This window comes from Aquarana catesbeiana, linkage group LG04 (assembly GCF_042186555.1).
Source record: "Aquarana catesbeiana isolate 2022-GZ linkage group LG04, ASM4218655v1, whole genome shotgun sequence".
Classification (NCBI taxonomy): domain Eukaryota; kingdom Metazoa; phylum Chordata; class Amphibia; order Anura; family Ranidae; genus Aquarana; species Aquarana catesbeiana.
In genome coordinates this window covers 97961711-97980554 of record NC_133327.1, presented here as the reverse complement: position 1 = coordinate 97980554, position 18844 = coordinate 97961711, and the positions used below count along the sequence as shown (strand labels likewise).

The window sequence follows — 18844 nt, the reverse complement described above, 5'->3', positions numbered from 1 at the left end:
CATTTCAGGAGAAGAAAGGCATACATATATCAAGGTATACTGATCACACCGAACTACCAGAGCACCCATTGCTTACACTAGATGATCCCTGTACCTGGAGACAAACATGTCCTGCTTAATGTTGAATCTGGCTGCCAGGAGGTCCACATCCAGAGTACCCAAACTCTGACAAAAGTCCTTGAACATCTTCCCCCAGGTCCAGGTGCTGTTGGCTGAGGAAGAATTGTTTACGCTTAGAGTGTACACAGCTGACAGGGCTGGAACATAAAGTTCTGCCTAGGACAGAATATGATCCAATCTAATCACCTGAAGTTCCACAACGGTGGTGGCGAAGCAAGACTCTTTCAGCGTTAAGAGCCTGTCTCACGTAAGCGAGCCTCGCAGAATTATTATTCTCATTATGGGCTTGAGTGGGTCTCAGGTCTAAGTTTTGCTTAAGGCCTCACAAAGCCTAGACCCGCCTCTGGAAAGAATATTCTGGTTTGAGGTGTGTGCAGGACTAGACCCAAATTCTTCAAACAATGACTTAGTACTAGAGGCTGAAATGGTCTTTTTTAAATTGGGAGTAATAAAAGCAGTGAGAGAAGCCCTGCTGCAATCTCCAGAGAGGAGATTGCAGCAGGGCTGTCTTAATGAGCGGGCACCCCTGCACTTTCCCAGCTTTGTATACATCATAGGTGGCTTTGCGAAGTCCATTGACTCGGCAGGGGGCCCAGTGGACCTGTCATCCAATCAGGTCAGGCTGTCCCTCAGAGATTTTTAATATCTCCTGAGGCAGCTGGAGTTGGTGGGCGGAGCAGCCGGGGGTGTGGCTGCCTCCTCCACTCCAAAGACTCAAGGACAGGGGGTCTAGCCACACCTAATAGAGCCAAAGAGCCTAAGAGCCAAAGACAACTCCAAGAATGGAACATATTCTAGGAGCAGAGGATAATATGATTCCAGGCAGCAGACGTTGGCTCACAGTAAGCAGCTCCAGGGCCATTCGTGGAATTTAAGCTGGAGGTTCTCCCCCCATGTCTAGATTTAAACATGTTGCAACTACATGGCAGTAGGGGTAAGAGTGATGGCCTCAGGAACCCATGTAACCCTGGCAGGGGTTAGATGTCTTCTTGACACAGCGTGGCAGGAAATAGATTTTTATGCACGTGCAACGTTCTAGCCAGAGGATGCTGTCAGCTCTCAATCCTACAGCATTAACTCCTCCCATGACAAACCCATCGGGAACAAGGATTAATAGTGCCCAGTGGACTAGATACAAGAAAGACATAACAGTTATCTAGTTACATTTAACCCTATATACCACTCACCAATGGGGTGTTATCATTGTATCCATCCTACCAAAGCACAAAAAAAAATAGACCCTTGTATTAGGAGATAAGGGCAACAGAGTAGCTATCCCAATGATAAAAAGTACCGTGGTTGGGTTATGTTCATGTTGGCTTTTTGTCCAGTGGACTAGATAAATGAAGTAGCTCCTGGTGCTCAACCCCACAAGCCTACTCACTGAGTTTTCAGAAACAGGGCAAGCGCTGAGGCAATGCCAATGGCTTTTGACCTGGAAAGTACTCTGTAGCTAACTTTCAGTCTGGAAAATAACCGTCATGGATGCCAGTGCCCGAAGGTTATTTCCATATTATCCCCACAACATGCAATCCAGTGGGGTTTGGATGCAGTGCTACAAAAGTCAGTCTGAGAACGACTGCAACGGAAAGCTGCAGTGGAGACAAAGCTTAAAACTTAGACATGCTGGTAGTGGGAGTGGGTTATCCTGGGTTGGCACAATGGTTCCAGAGGTATTACTCTAACCTGTTCACTGTTCCCAAGTCCAAAGAGGGCATTCGCCCCATTCTAGATCTCAAGGCTCTAAATGTCTTCATGCGAGTCAACGTGCTACTGAGAAATCGTGAACATGCCAGCAGTGAAATATGTACAGTAGGGGAAACACAGAGTTGTCTCAACTAACATGATGACACACTTATAGGCAGTCCACTGCCATACTTACCTGTAAAACTGTAGAGAAGGTTTTACTGATAAGAGCACAAATGGTGCCACAGTATAGCTGATTGCCACTTGTGTTGCCATCCACGTCATGACATCATATACAAACTTGAGTTCAGGAGACCGTAGAAAATGGTGTCGAACATTGTTTCTAATCTGTAAAAGCAAAACATAACAATGTGTTAAGCTTTTAACCACTTGCTTACTGGGCACTTAAACCCCCCTCCTGCCCAGACCAAATTTTCAGCAGTCTGACGCACTTTGAATTGTGCGGTCATACAACACTGTACCCAAATGAAATTGTTATCATTTTTTCACACAAATAGAGCTTTCTTTTTGTGGTATTTAATCACAGGTGGGATTTTTTGCTAAACAAACAAAAAAAGATGGAAAATTTTGAAAAAAAAAAATCATGTTTCATAGTTTGTTATTAAATTTTGCAAACAGGTAATTTTTCTCCTTCATTGATGTGCATTGATGAGGCGGCACTGGTGGGCACTGATAGGTTGCACTGGTGGGCACTAATAAGCACAGTTAAGGCGGCACTGATAGGCACAGATAATGTGGCACTGATGGGGACAGATAAGGCGGTACTGATGGGCAGAGATAAGGCAGGACTGATGGCCACTGATAAGATGGCACTGATGGGTGGCACTGATAGGTGGCACTGATAGGCACTGATGTGCAGTACTGTTGATGAGGCACTGATTGTGGCCACTGATAGGTGGCACTGTGGGCACTGATGGGTGGCGCTGGTGGGCACTGGTAGGCGGCACAAGTGTCTATTGCTAGGTGGCACTGGCAGGTGGCACAGGTGGGCACTGAGGAGCTGGCGGCAGCTCTCAGTGATCGGGACTGATGTCCCTCTCACGGCCGCCGGTGATTGGCTTTTTTTTTTTCTCCTCGCGCTGTCAGCCGATTACCGGTTGTGTTTACAGCACATGATCAGCTGTCATTAGCTGATAGCTGATCACGTGGTAAGGGGTCAGGATTGACCCCTTACTCCGATCTGTGATCTAGCGAGTCTCAGACTTGCTAAACACAGAGCGCGCCGCGTGTGCCCTGCAGGAGGTGCACAGGCCGCTCGGGCACGGGAGGATGTCAATGGAAGTACTCCCGGCAAAGCAGGTCTGCGCTGTAGCCGTCATTCGGCTATAGTGCAGATCTGAAAAAGTTAAAGGGCTATAATCCTGTTAAGGCTAAAAGCTGAATTCCAGGAATAATAAAATATATATTTCTTCTCTTGCACAGTAGCTAAGTAGTTAGCACTTCCACCTAGCAGCACTAGGGTTGTTAGTTCAAATTCCAACCACAGCATGTTCTCCCTGTACCTGCGTGGGCTCTCTTTCGCCGCATACACATGATCAGAATTTCCGTCAGAAAAAACTTGGATGGTTTTTCCGACGGAATTCCGCTCAAGCTTGGCTTGTATATACACGGTCACACAAAAGTTCTCTGAACTTTCGACTGTCAAGAACGCGGTGACGTACAACACTACGACGAGCCAAGATAATGAAGTTCAATGCTTCCGAGCATGCGTCAAATTGTTTCCGAGCATGCATGATGTGCACATCCGAATTGCATACAGAGGAACGCATTTTCGGATAGGAACTTTTCTCGACCGAGAAATAGAGAACCTGCTCTCAATCTTTTGCTGGCTTGAATTCCGCCAGCAAAAGACTGATGGAGCATACACACGGTCACATTTTCCGACAAAAAGCTCTCATCGGAGTTTTGTTGGCGGCATTTCCGATCGTGTGTAAGGGTACTCCGGTTTCCTCCCACACTCCAAAGACATTCTGGTAGGTTAATTGGCTCCTGTCTAAACTGCCCTAATTTAAGTATGAATGCGAGTTGAGGACCTTAGATTGTAAGTTCCTTGACGGCAAGGACTGATGTGAAAGTACAATATAGATGTAAAGTAAAGCGTAAATTTATAGCGCTATATACAGTAAGTACCTGTAATAATAATTATTATTGCTTTATAAAGCAATTGCAGATATAAGCAAATATTTTCCCTGAAAAAATAAGAACCTTAGAAGCAATACCATACTTAATATGCTCTTGCACTGTGACACCAATGCAAACAAAATAAATATATATGCTTTGTTTTATTCAGCCACAAAATCTGACAGGGACATTGAAGAAGACTAGTCCTACTTATGTCAACCCTAATACTGTATTATTATTTTATCTTCTGTACAATACCTTGCTGGTTAGTTCTGTATTGAATCTGATGAAAAAATATGTAACATCTAATTTTTATACCATGGAATACTGTGACATGTTATTTCATAAACAAATACAAAACAGACATATTATAGCGAACTTGTACAATCTTCAAATAAACTATATGGCCAAAAATCTTTTGGATACCTGTCCATCATACCTATATGAGATTGTTAGCCATCCCATTCCGAAACCATGAATAAAAAAAAATGGAGCTGCCCCCTTTGTGGTTGTATCAGCTTCCAATCTTCTAGGAAGGCTTTTTCCGTGAGTATGTCTGTGGGAATATGTGCCCATTCACTTAGCTGAAATAACCTTTGTGTGGTCAGGTATGGATGTTGCACAAGAGGACATGGCTTGCAATGGCATCAAATTAATTGTAACCGCATTCCGTAAGGCTTAGGTCTGGACTTTGAGGGCCACTCAAATTCCTACACACAAAATTTGTCACATGTTGTACGTTATAATAAGATACAGCCTAAAACAGACCAGATACCTGACTTGCTTAAAGTGGAAGATTAAATAAAACATGCTCCATTTGTAAACTATCAAGTCTGAAAAAACATTACATGAAAACAATGTTCTGGTCATCCTCAGATGGCACCATCTTCTTGTACCTACAGGCTCGCTTATGGATGTGACAGTTCACCACACCCCATGCCTGCACTCGTCGAGCCCCATGACCTCAAAACTAGGCATCTATTGTTCAGCATCTAATAGTTGCCAAAAAGACAAAAAGAACAAGGGTGGATAAACTAGAGGGAGAAGTGCTTTGACCTGAGAGAAATAAAGGTTATAAGGTTTATTAAAAGGCGGGGTTTGCAAGCAAAAAAAAAAAATGTATCTAGATTGACTTTACTTACATTTCGGGCTGCCAGTGTCATCAAACTGCCAGTGAAGAAGGTCATGTAATATCCTGGATATACGCCGTGCCAAATAGCTGACAGCAGAAAAGTTTGAGCTGTAGGACTGTAGGTGGCTCTTTCATAACATACTCTGAGGAGCAAAGGAAATACAGTTATTCCCAATACACCCACACAAATGACTAACCCTGAGAACAGCTAGGCCACTTTCACCAAGTCTACTAGGTGGCTCCAGCCACATGAGCAAACCAATCATTCATGCAACCAGAATACCTGTGAGGATGAGCCCTTCATTTTTATTTTTTACAATTAAATTTGTTTTTTTTTTTACGTTTTGTAAACAGCCCTGTGGGGGTTGGTAAAATATTAGGGGTCTAAAACAGACACCCAACTCCTCATTTTTGAGACAGAGAAAAAGATTGAGGACACAGATTCCTAAATTCTTCTTTTGCAGCCTCAGCTGCAGAGTGAATGAACAGGAAGCACTATATACAGATGCTCCCTGTTCATTTACAAACAAAAGCATTGTAAACACAGGGAGGGCCACAGGGGGATTGGTTCCAGTAATTGCACCCACTCTTGCTGCTCTGGGCCCCCTGTTGAACTTATGAGGCCTGTGCCCCATACAGAAGGGCAGGTGTTATTCCCTTATCAGCAGCCCTGTCTGCATCCATGTTAGCATGAAACAGAAATAAAAGAGGTTATGGCAAAGATAACGTAACAGCTGGAGATCAGCCACCTCTTCCAAACATAAAGAACTCTATTACCTTTTTTTATATTTTGGATAGAATGGGTGGGATTAGAACCCCTCCAGGATTTTACTTCTATTCAGGACTTTGAGAGATTTCCCCTCACTTCCTGTTCTGCTGACAATGGTTTCACCAGATAATAAGTTAGACAAATCTCTCTAACAGTGCCTGGATAAGAGTAAAATCTGACAGTTCTTTCACACACTATCATGCATCTTGCACTGCATGAAAAAAGGTGCAGGTGCATTATTTTGTCTGTTCTGGTGCCCTGACAACTCATTTAAAGGACTGCTTTGACACAATGTACATTAAAATGCATGCATTAAAGCAATGCACCAGAGTTGACAAGTGTGAGGGGGCTTATAGTGCTAGTTCACACCAGATGCAGTTCCGTGCACTTTTTTTTCTGCACTAAAAATACATGCAGTGTTTTCCATGTATTCCAATGGCTCTAGTTCACACCAGTGCAGTCAGTTCCAGTCAGTTTCTGGTGCAGAAAAAAAGAAGAGCGTGCTGCATATTTTCTGCACAGAACTGTACTGGAACATAGCAAATTGTATCAAAAACACTGAAACTGCGTGTGGTGTGAACTGTAAGCAAAAACTGATCTGGAACATATCTGGAGTGCAATTTCGTGGTGTGAATTGACCCTAAGGCAGATGTTTAAACCTTGTGCACAGTGTTCTCCTGACATCCAGGTCCCTGGGTATATAAAAGATGAACACCCAGTTCTTCGGTACATTTACTTTATATACTTTTTACAATTTTCATTGTTCACTGTAAATAAGACAGTCTAAAGTGTAATAGCCTACAACAAGCAATCAGATTTTCGTTTGCTATATACAGGTCAGAGAGACTTCTGATCGGCTACAAATGGCACTTGGCACAGCATCATTGTACTTTACACCAACTTGCTGAATAAGTTTTTTACTTCTCCAAGCATTATGTACATTTTAAAAGGAACTTTACATCCTCACACCCCAACAAGCATGAAAATGAAATTGCTTTTGGGCTCGTTTTCAAAAGCTATGCCAAAAAAAAATTGTTCTAGCATAGCCTAGGAAATGGAAACAAACTGAATATTATCTGTGTTTTAATAAATCAGAGTTCTTTGTACATGTTTGGTGTGTATGTAGGCAGATGTAGTCTACTTTCTTCACTGCAGGTGGCACTTACCCGCATCAGCATTGCAGAGGAGAGGAAGTCAAGACTAACATGGTTCCTCTATAGTTTCCTGGGTCGCTGGGGAAGCTATACAATTGGATACTGCTGCCCTATGTGACTCTGGTGGCCATCTTGGGTCAGGCAGAGCCTATTTAAGACCCTGGCTCCCAGGCTTGGTGCGCATTTTACTAATAGGTACTGGGGGGACAGGTCACCCATCTGTCAGGGACAGTATTAGCAGTAGGGGGAGGTTCCAGACAAGTAGGGAAAAAGCAGGGACTTGCTATCCTTCCTGGAAACCTCCCTATTTGGGCACAGACCAGCCAGGCTGCATTTCATCCCTCGAGACAGACGCTATCAGTGTCTCAGAGACCTGCTGTTACACCGGTTGTTTGAGTGCAGCTGGTTGGGGTCACTTTATACCTACTGTCCTTTGTGAATCCTTTTCCATCTTGCCTTGCATATACATTATTTTGGTATGTTCACCCACCCTTATACAGTGCCTTGAAAAAGTATTCTTTCTCCTTGAAATTTTCCACATTTTGTCATGTTACAACCAAAAACATAAATGTATTTTATTGGGATTTTATGTGATAGACCAACTCAAAGTGGCACATAATTGTGACGTGGAAGGAAAATGATAAATGGTTTTCAACGTTTTTTTACAGAATAAATACAGCTGTGAAGCCCACAGAGGTTTGTTAGAGAACCTTAGTGAACAAACAGCATCATGAAGGCCAAGAAACACGCCAGACAGGTCGGGGATAAAGTTCTGGAGAAATTTAAAGCAGGGTTAGGTTATAAAAAAAACATCCCAAGCTTTGAACATCTCATGGAGCACTGTTCAATCTATCATCCGAAAATAGAAAGCGTATGGCACAACTGCAAACCTACCAAGACATGGACGTCCACCTAAACTGACTCCTCCCTCCCTTCCCCCGGAGCAGGGGCTTGGAGGATGGACCTACTCCAGCTATAGGAATTACAAGGTAGGGGAGATCTGCACTGTTAAAAACGATTCTGTTTGCTTGTAATTTTAACATAAACATTTTACCATTTTCAACATATAAATAAATGTTAATTCATTTACTTTGATATTTTAAGTACCTTACATAATTTTCATTAGTTCTTAAAACACACCTTTTACATTTACAAAAATAATGTAGAATATTGAGTAATCTAGACAAAACTTTTAAGGTATGTGCATTTCCATATTCTAATTGAGTTACATTTACTTTATCTTTTCATTTGACTGAAATTTCGGGACGTATATGTTTGCCAAACGTGCAACCGCACAAGTTTTGATGCTGTATATTTTAAAGAGTGTGACGTCTTTTGGAACTTTGAAAGCCTGCACAACGCAGTTCCCATATGTTTGAGGCCCATCAGGACAAAAGAGCGCCACCAGTAACAAGAATTTTTCTAAGTCTCTACAAAGCCATGCAATGCCATTGAAAGGCAAGTGTGAACATTGAACAAATTATCGTTCAGATGCTTTAAATGTTGCTTAACACACCATCCAAAATGTTTATTTTATTTTCTGATTAATCCATATACAATAAATGCACATACGTCCATTGTATAAGTTTATTGAGACAACACACTTGTGCGCATGCAAAGTTTGTGCTTACTGTATGCGGCAGAACGCACCCAAGATGTGGGGTGAGGGACCGCCAGCTGTTAAGCTTAAAAACTATTTTTTGCCACAAAAATTAATGTTTCAGCCAGTTTGGTTTTTGAGATATTGGAATTCCAATTCAGATTAGGTAACATCAAGCCCCGCCCACTTTGCACCCAATGTTGTTAACATTTAAAAACAAAGATAGCATTTGTTTGCACTGCATCTGTGCGGATCTATGCTGCAAAAACAAACGTACGTGCTGGTTTGGTTTCAGAGATATTGCCCATTATAGTTGATGAAACCTCTCCCACTTTGCACCACATGTTATTGCATTTTAAAAACAATTATACAATTTGTTTGTGCTGATTTACCACAAAAAAACTTTGTTTGTTTTTTGAGATATTCAACGTTAGATTATGTAACCTAAAGCCCGCCCACTTTGCACCTTGTTATTACGTTTCAAAAACAAATATACCATATTTATGCTGCATTGGCAGGAAAAACAAGCATTTTGGTATAGTGTATTTTTTCATATAGCACTCTTATTTTGTATCAGAAAGAATAATTATGGGACTAATTTATGCTTTTAGCCTGGGCTATCCTGAAAACCTAAAATATACCTTTGAAGTTTTTCAGAAGATCTTTTTAGAGCTAGACATGGGGAATCTATCTTCAACAGTTCACACTTTAACTGCTTCAGCCCCGGAAGATTTTACCCCCTTCCTGACAAGAGCACTTTTTGCGATTCGGCACTGCGTCGCTTTAACTGACAATTGCGCGTTCGTGCAACGTTGCATCCAAACAAAATTGACGCTTTTTTTTCCCCACAAATAAAGCTTTCTTTTGGTGGTATCTGATCTCCTCTGCGGTTTTTATTTTTTGCACTATAAACAAAAAAAGAGCGTCAATTTTGAAGAAAAAAAACACAATTTTTTTTTACTCTTTGCTATAATAAATATCCCCCAAAAATATATTAAAAAAAATATTTTTTTCCTCAGTTTAGGCCGATATGTATTTTTCTACATATTTTTGGTAAAAAAAAAAATTTGCAATAAGCGTATATTGATTAGTTTACGCAAGTTATCGCGGCTGCAAACTAGGGGATAGTTTTATGGCATTTTTATTATTATTTTTTTTTTTTTTTTACTAGTAATGGTGGAGACCTGCGATTTTTATTGCGACTCAGACATTATGGCGGACACGTCTGACAATTTTGAAACATTTTTGGGATCTTTGGCATTTATACAGCGATCAGTGCAATAAAAATGCATTGATTACTATAAAAATATCACTGGCAGGGAAGGGGTTAACACTAGGGGGGCGATCAAGGGATTAATTGTGTTCCCTAGTGTGTGTTCTAACTGAAGGGGGGGAGGAGACTGTGTAGGGGTGATGACAGATCGCTATTCATACTCTGTATGAACAGACGATCAGTCACTTCTCCCCTCAGAGAACCGGAAACTGTGTGCCCCGAGTGATCGCGGGAGCCCGGCTGTGATCGCGTCGGTTCCATGGGCGAGCAGGGGGCGTGCGCGCCCCTAGTGGCCACAGGCCGAAGCGACGTTACATAACATGTGTATGGATGAATGTGAGTTAGGGATCTTAGATTGAAAGCTCCTTGAGGGCATGGACTGATGTGAATGTACAATGTATATGTAAAGCGCTGCGTAAATTGACGGTGCTAAATAATTACTTGAAATAAATAAGTTCACGTATGTGTTCCTAACTTAAACTTTTCTATAAACTAGAAAAATTGAGTTGGCTTTACTTAAACCTATGGTCTATAAACTGGAAAAATTGAGTTGGCTTTACTTAAAACAAAGTTGAAAACATGAAAAGTCTAATGAGTCAGGCCAAAATAAGTTTAGTTGACAGTACTTAAAAAGCTGATGCAAATAGTTGCCTCAATTTTTTTTGAGTAGACCCAGCACAATATTTTTTACAGTATGCGGCTCGTGCTCTCCCTTGGATCTCTACACACTTGTACTTGTCACTCTACTCGATCAAGATGATTATCAGAATAATAACTTCTTATATATAATGATTTGCTCCTGAAGAGAGGCAGCCTTCTGGCTATGAGGAGCCTACACCCCAGCCTTCACTAGTGGTGGAGAACTTACTGTCTTTTCTATTTTGGTGTACTTCTATGATCATCCCACAAGCAGGGCTGGACTGGGACAAAAATTTGGCCCTGGACTTCATCCAGACCGGCCCACTTTAATTTTGCAAACACACACAAAAACAGTATATAAACTATATGCAATTGCGCAAAAAACTTACTAATCAGTTATCGTGACCAGTGGCATTAAATTATTCATCAATTACTGTGACCAGTGACATTAAATTATTCATCAATTACCATGACCAGTGACATTAAATTACTAATCAGTTACCGTGACCAGTGGCATTAAATTATTCATCAATTACCGTGACCAGTGGCATTAAATTACTAATCAGTTATCGTGACCAGTGGCATTAAATTATTCATCAATTACCGTGACCAGTGACATTAAATTATTCATCAATTACCATGACCAGTGACATTAAATTACTAATCAGTTATCGTGACCAGTGGCATTAAATTATTCATCAATTACCGTGACCAGTGACATTAAATTATTCATCAATTACCATGACCAGTGACATTAAATTATTCATCAATTACCGTGACCAGTGACATTAAATTATTCATCAATTACCATGACCAGTGACATTAAATTAATAATTGACCAGTGGCATTAAATTAATAATTGACCAGTGGCATTAAATTAATAATTGACCAGTGGCAATAAATTATTCATCAGTTACCGTGGTCAGCGGCATTAAATTAATAATTGGCCAGTGGCATTAAATTAATATTAATGCCACTGTAGCATTAATATTAATTTAATGCCACTGGTCAATTATTAATTTAATGCCACAGGTCAATTATTAATTTAATGCCACTGGCCATGGTAACTGATGGATGAATAATTTAACCATGACCAGTGGCAGTACATTTACAGTACAGATTTACCCCTACCCCCATGCAGCATGGCGGGGGGAGGGGGGTAGGGGTAAATCTGTACTGTAAATGTACTGCCACTGGTCATGGTTAAATTATTCATCAGTTACCATGGCCAGTGGCATTAAATTAATAATTGACCAGTGGCATTAAATTAATATTAATGCTACAGTGGCATTAATATTAATTTAATGCCACTGGTCAATTATTAATTTAATGCCACTGGCCATGGTAACTGATGAATAATTTAACCATGACCAGTGGCAGTACATTTATACAGTACAGATTTACCCCTCCCCCCCTCCATGCTGCATATTCAGTTACTTACTATTACTATTTACTATTATTAGCAGTAAAGTTATTACTTTAGTGCTGCTTACTTGAATGATGACACTATAGACTTGGTCTCTGTCACTGTACTTGCTGGTGGCTGCCTGCAACTTGGTCTGGTATTATGGTTCCGATCCCGAAATTCCGAATCCTCCTCCTCGGCCTCGGCTCCTCTAGGTTGCAGTCTTGCAGGCAGCAGGCTTGCTTTGCTACGCCCTGGCTCCGCCTCCTCCTATGTCTCCGGGCCCCCTCCGCCCTCCGTACGTGAGTGACGTCACGGCGCCGGGACAAAGAGGCCGCCCAAATGGCTATATTGTTAGGGGGAGTGCCTGGGGGAGTGATAATGCCTGTCACTGTGTTTGTGTGACGTGGCCGGCGCCGCCCGCCGAGTGCAGGAGCGGAGCCGCCCGGCGACGCTCGGACGGAGAGAGACAGTGACACTGACAGTCAGAGTCATTGGTGTAGTGGCCCGCTGCCAATCGGCCCACCGGGAAACTCCCGGTAGTCCCGATGTCCAGCACAGGCCTGCCCACGAGGAAGATTGATGTCCCAATTTAGAAGATTGACTGGATTAAAGGCCTTGGCTGGGTATGAAGCCACACGTTTTTTCTGACCTTTTGTAATGAGAGGTCTATATGATCAGATAAGCAAGCCCTTTTTCAGCATTTGGTGGTGGTGTTAACTCACAAGATCACCCTTCAAGGTGTTGGATGGTGGTGAATACTTATTGGAATCAATGGATTTCCATCACTGGATTATTTCCTACTGGATTTTCCATCAATTTATATATTGATCTATGTTATGTGCCTTTCATTAGCGCAACTTGATAGAGTTTATTTTAGCGGGACTGTGTTAGTATCACACAGAAAAGTTGCTGCTGGGTCACAATTTATATCAATAGCGTGGTTTCCTACGTTTTCTTGTCATTTAGTAACTGCCTGCCACATGAGGTACAGGCAGACAGCTACACAGACAGTCTGCAGGAGCCTGAGATTGCACCGGTGATCTGCTAATCGTGGGTGCAATGCTTTACAGGCTCCTAATAAAAGAAAATGTCCATTTAAATAGATGTGCATTTATTTATTTTTTTTGTTACTGCATCTGGACTGCAGTGTTTACTGCTGAACTGCACTTCCCCCCATGTATACAATAGAAAAAAGAATGTCTTTAAAAATGCAATATGGAGCAAAAAGAAGCATACCTCTTAAGCCACAGTGCAGTCTGTATGTTCCAGTTATCAATAAACATCTTAAAGCTTGTTGAAAACTGAAATAAAAAATAACATTAGAGATCATTAAATACGTTCCTTTGCTTTCTTTATTGAATAATTTTTTCTAAGTAATTCCAAATGAATGAAGTACCTACAGTGCCTTGAAAAAGTATTCATACCCCTTAACATTTTTAACATTATGTTACAACCGAAAACATAAATGTATTTTATTTTATGGGATAGACCAACACAAAGTGGCACATAATTGTGAAGTGAAAGGAAAATGACAAATGGTTTTCAACATTTTTTTAAAATAAATTTGTGAAAAGTGTGGCATGCATTTGTATTCAGCCCCCCTGAGTCAATACTTTGTAGAACCAAGTTTCACTGCAATTACAGCTGCAAGTCTTTTTGGGGATGTCTCTTCCAGCTTTGCACATCTAGAGAGTGACATTTTTGCCCATTCTTCTTTGCAACATAGCTTAAGCTCTGTCAGATTGAATGGAGAGCTTCTGTGAACAGCAATTTTCAAGTCTTGCCACAGATTCTCAAATGAATTTAGGTCTGGACTTTGACTGGGCCATTCTAACACATGAATATGCTTTGATCTAAACCATTATATTGTAGCTCTGGCTGTATGTTTAGGGTCGTCCTGCCGGAAAGTGAACCTCCACCCCAGTCTCAAGTCTTTTGCAGACTCTAACAGGTTTTCTTCTAAGATTGCCCAGTATTTGGCCCCATCCATCTTCCCATCAACTCTGACCAGCTTCCCTGTACCTACTGAAGAAAAGCATCCCCACAACATGCTGCTGCCACCACCATGTTTCACTTCAGGGATGGTGTGTTCAGGGTGATGTGCAGTGTTAGTTTTCCGTCACACAGAGCGTTTTGCTTTTAGGCCAAAAAGTTCAATTCTGGTCTCATCTGACCAGAGCACCTTCTTCCACATGTTTGCTGTGTCCCCCACATAACTTCTAGCAAACTGCAAATGGGACTATTGTATGGGTTTCTTCTTGCCACTCTTCCATAAAGGCCAGATTTGCGGAGTGCATGACTAATGCCCCGTACACACGGTCGGACATTGATCGGACATTCCAACAACAAAATCCATGGATTTTTTCCGACGGATGTTGGCTCAAACTTGTCTTGCATACACACAGTCACACAAAGTTGTCGGAAAATCTGATCGCTCTGAACGCGGTGGCGTAAAACACGTACGTCGGGACTATAAACAGGGCAGTAGCCAATAGCTTTCATCTCTAAATTTATTCTGAGCATGCGTGGCACTTTGTGCGTCGGATTTGTGTACACACGATCGGATTTTCCGACAACGGATTTTGTTGTCGGAAAATTTTATAGCCTGCTCTCAAACTTTGTGTGTCGGAAATTCCGATGGAAAATGCGTGATGGAGCCCACACTCGGTCGGAATTTCCGACAACAAGGTCCTATCACACATTTTCCGTCGGAAAATCCGACCGTGTGTACAGGGCATAATAGTTGTACGGTGGACAGATTCTCCAACCTGAGCTGTGGATCCCTACAGCTCCTCCAGAGTTACCATGGGCCTCTTGGCTGCTTCCCTGATTAATGTTCTCCTTGCCCGGCCTGTCAGTTTAGGTGGACGGTCATGTCTTGGTAGGTTTGCAGTTATGCCATACTCTTTCAATTTTCGGATGATGGATTGAACAGTACTCTGTGAGATGTTCAAAGCTTGGGATTTTTTTTTTATAACCTAACCCTGCTTTAAACTTCTCCACAACTTTATCCCTGACCTGTCTAGTGTGTTCCTTGGCCTTCATGATGCTGTTTGTTCTCTAAGATTCGCTTGAGGGCTTCACAGAACAGCTGAATTTATACTGAGATTAAATTACACACAGGTGAACTCTATTTACTAATTAGGTGACTTCTGAAGGCAACCGGTTCCACTAAATTTTAGTTAGAGGTATCAGAGTAAAGGGGGCTGAATACAAATGCAAGACACACTTTTCACATATTTATTTGTAAAAAAATTTGAAAACCATTTATCATTTTATTTCCACTTCACAATTATGTGCCACTTTGTGTTGGTCTATCACATAAAATCCCAATAAAATACATTTACGTTTTTGGTTGTAACATGATAAAATGTGGAAAATTTCAAGGGGTATAAATACTTTTCCAAGTCACTGTAATAACTAAGTTAAGGGGACTACATGTGTGAATGAGACGACTTAAAAATATAAAGAAAAATGCCAATCTTAGAGTAGGAACGTGAGGCTACGTTTACAGCCCTGGCCACCGCTATGAAAAGGTATCCACAGTGAATTGCTTTTCAGAGGTGTTTGACAGGAGGTGAGGAGGCAAAATGTCTCATCGCTGCCTGTTTTTTCACCCTGTAAAAGCCACACAACCGTCCCCATGCACTTGAAGGGTCGCGCATGGTGGCTGTACTGTCTGCTGAACATGACATGGGGGATGATTTTTTTTTTACACTACATGTGTACAACCCCATTTAGCTGCCTTTGCAGCTTAAGGGGGTGTGTGTGTGTGTGTGTGTGTGTGTGTGTGTGTGGGGGGGGTGCAGTAAAGATGCGGCTCAATCACCTGTTTTTACTGCCCCTGAAAACAAGAGTAAACAAGCCCTTACTTTGTCAAAAAATGGCAGCTGCTACAGTCTCAAATACAGATATTCCTAAACCCTAGATGGACTGTCTTTTTTCAAGCAGATTGACTATGTAATTATGTATCTCAAAGTAGCCAAAAAAACAAAGCAAATATGAGACTCCTGTGCTCAAATAATAAAATAATGTATCCCCAATGATTAGCAAATACTTGGATAATATTACCTGTCAAAGCAGAGGCATTTGCTTCATCAGTACGACATAACACAAGCAGTATTGTGAAGCTTCCTTGAAGAAAATCCACTGTTTAGTAATCCAGTTAAAACTCTGCTGCCGAGACAAGTTCACACTAAGCCTCGCAGCTAGTCAGCTGCCACCTACTCGTGGCCAGCGAGTTTGCAGATCAGTGAGAAAATCTGCGCATGAAGATCTAAGTGAAAATCTCTGCTTCGTAAATGTTGGTAAACGCGTTTTCCTGAGAAATACTGCCTGCTTACATTAGGACTGGGCGTACAAGGATCTCACTCATCTCTTTTAGTATCTTAGTTTTAAACCTTTGTGTACTCAAAAGATAACCCCATTGCTCCTGAACATTCTATAGATGTTACTTAATGGAATAAAAGAATACCTTATAAATTAAGTGGCCTGAAAAGCAAAATATACTTTATCATGCAAAGTGTCCTTAAAAACAGACCTTTAAATCATCATCATCTTAAAAACAGCCAGGTTTTATTCCAAATATAAGATTTTCAAATTTATTTTTTTTTCAAATTTTCAAAAAACTAAACATCAGAAAAAAGTACAAAACAATCTATTAATAATTAAAAGCAACTTCAAAGTGAAATCATACAAAAATCCATCAACTTACCACATCTGACATCAATTTCAAAAAAACCTTTTCCTGTGACTTTATGGATTTCTTCACTGGCCCAGAATTCTGTACCTTGTATACTGCTAATATGCAGTTGCTTATAATGGTTATATACTGTAACTGTGTAATAATACAACTGGTGCTTTGTTCTTTCCATATAAAATACCATACACCTGTTCGCTTATGTGTATCTTCAATTCATGTTTAGATTGTCCTATAAACTGTTTGTTACAAGGGCAGTGTAAACAACAAATGACCTCTTTTGTATCATGGGTTTACTGATCTTTTATATCAAATTTATTTTTGTGCCGGTATAAACAAAGTCTTGTTTTTTTCTTACTTTCAGCTGTTTGTTTTGTTTTTCAAGTCGTTCATATCAAACACCTATTGAAACCACACCTTTTAAATTAATTATGGCTCCTCTCTGCTTATGAAGACAAAATAAAAAATGAAATGACCAAGGCACAGGTAAACTACAAAAAGGTTTTATTAGCTATACAAAGCTGAACACAGAAAAATGTGTACACAACCATTGCTTATGAAGAAAAACTAAAAACTAAAAAACTAAATGACCAAGGCACACTAAACAGAGTAAACTACAAAAAGGTTTTATTAGCTATACAAAGCTGAACACAGAAAAATGTGTACACAACAGGGCTATGTTCCATTCCGTGACACCTGCTGCTGGTCTGATCCATGGAAATTAGTTTGAGAAAAAGATAGATTCGTGTCCAAATAGATAAGTCAGGTAGGGGTTTAGTACCCCGATTCCATATATCAGCGTAGGCTGTGGCGGGGGGGGTAATGGTGAACTTCTTCAGAGCTTCGTAATCTCAGGTAGTAGGGGGTCTCATAGGTGCTATAGGGGTGTGCTACTTATTGGGGTAGGGAGGAACCTCCCCCGCCTGCAGGCTTCCTCGCTTTTCTATGAGGGATCATATACTGTTTACAGGGAGGGTTTAGACAGATTGGTGGAATTCCCTTTACCGGTATTCCCACCATATCTGTCTTTTAGGGGTGGTCGTGTACACATTTTTTCTGTGTTCAGCTTTGTATAGCTAATAAAACCTTTTTGTAGTTTACTCTGTTTGATGTGCCTTGGTCATTTAGTTTTTTATTTTTTATTTTTTCTTCATATATAGTTTTTTTGATCACACCCCCTTTAATATATGTGGTGAGTACTATTAAATTTCTATCCTGACGGGATTCCCATTTTTTCATATTTTTTGGTCTTCTCTGCTTATTGCTCTTGTTTTAAACAGTTGGGGCAAATTGTAGGACTAAATCGGACTCCCTCTCAAAAATAAAATTAGGTCTTTCTGGAAGGACAGGTCCAAATATTTTATCTTCCTCAGGATAGTCTAATATCATCTGATGATGTCTTGTACTGTTTAAGCCTGTGAATTAAACTCCTACCTATACTTATATCTTACTTATATTTATTACTCTATAATTCTCTTATATACTGTATATAAGTTTCTCAGCACAATCCCTTCTATCTTTATCTTTGCTTGTAAGCAGCTTTGTCCTATCGTTTGTCCTATCTAGGCTCGTTATTTCTTTTGCCTCCAGTATCAGGAGTTTTTCACGGTATCCTCTTTCTCTCTGAACTGTTCTGACAGTGTACTGGCTATAGCACTTTTTCACTCATGTCACTTTATGTTGTGTAATCACACATTATTGCACTTTGGCATTTGCACTTCAGAGCACTACACTAGCTTTAGCACACTAATTCCGGGGACTTGTTTGGCTATGGGACAGGAAGTGAAGGGAAATCTCCACAATGGGACAAAGATGGCAAAAAAAAAAAAAAAATCTGACAGGTGTTAGAACTCTTCTTTGCTGTATCCAAAATGAAAAAAAAGGTTTTGCCTATAACTATACATTAAGTATTTGAAATGTATGGCTTGCAAATGCAGTAAAACAAAACAAAAGCATTTCTACCAGGGCAAAAAAAATTGACTTTAAAGATCTATTAACCTGCAATACAAAATGGGCCATTGATTGTATACAGTGCCCTTGTAACAAACAGTATATAGCACTCAGTAAATGGGAACTCATGATATGCATGAGAGAAAATGCGCAGTGAAAGAACAAGAACTCATAGTATGACCATTATAATCAATACAAAGCACAGAATTCTGGGCCATTTAAAAAGTCCATAAGGACACATGAGGAGAAGACTTTGTGAAATGGATACCCAG

At 40.7% G+C, this 18844-nt stretch overlaps 1 protein-coding gene across 1 annotated transcript in view; it reads right to left on the bottom strand.

Annotated features, from left to right (window-relative positions):
- Window positions 1-18844, bottom strand: part of MBOAT2 (membrane bound glycerophospholipid O-acyltransferase 2) — a 319612-nt gene that overhangs the window by 6866 nt on the left and 293902 nt on the right. Inside the window, exons 10-12 of the mRNA XM_073625406.1 lie at window positions 13160-13224; window positions 5091-5223; window positions 2003-2154 (exon numbers count right to left, since the gene is read on the bottom strand). Of these exons, the coding sequence (XP_073481507.1) occupies window positions 2003-2154; window positions 5091-5223; window positions 13160-13224 (350 nt within the window). The remainder of the gene's footprint in view (window positions 1-2002; window positions 2155-5090; window positions 5224-13159; window positions 13225-18844) is intronic.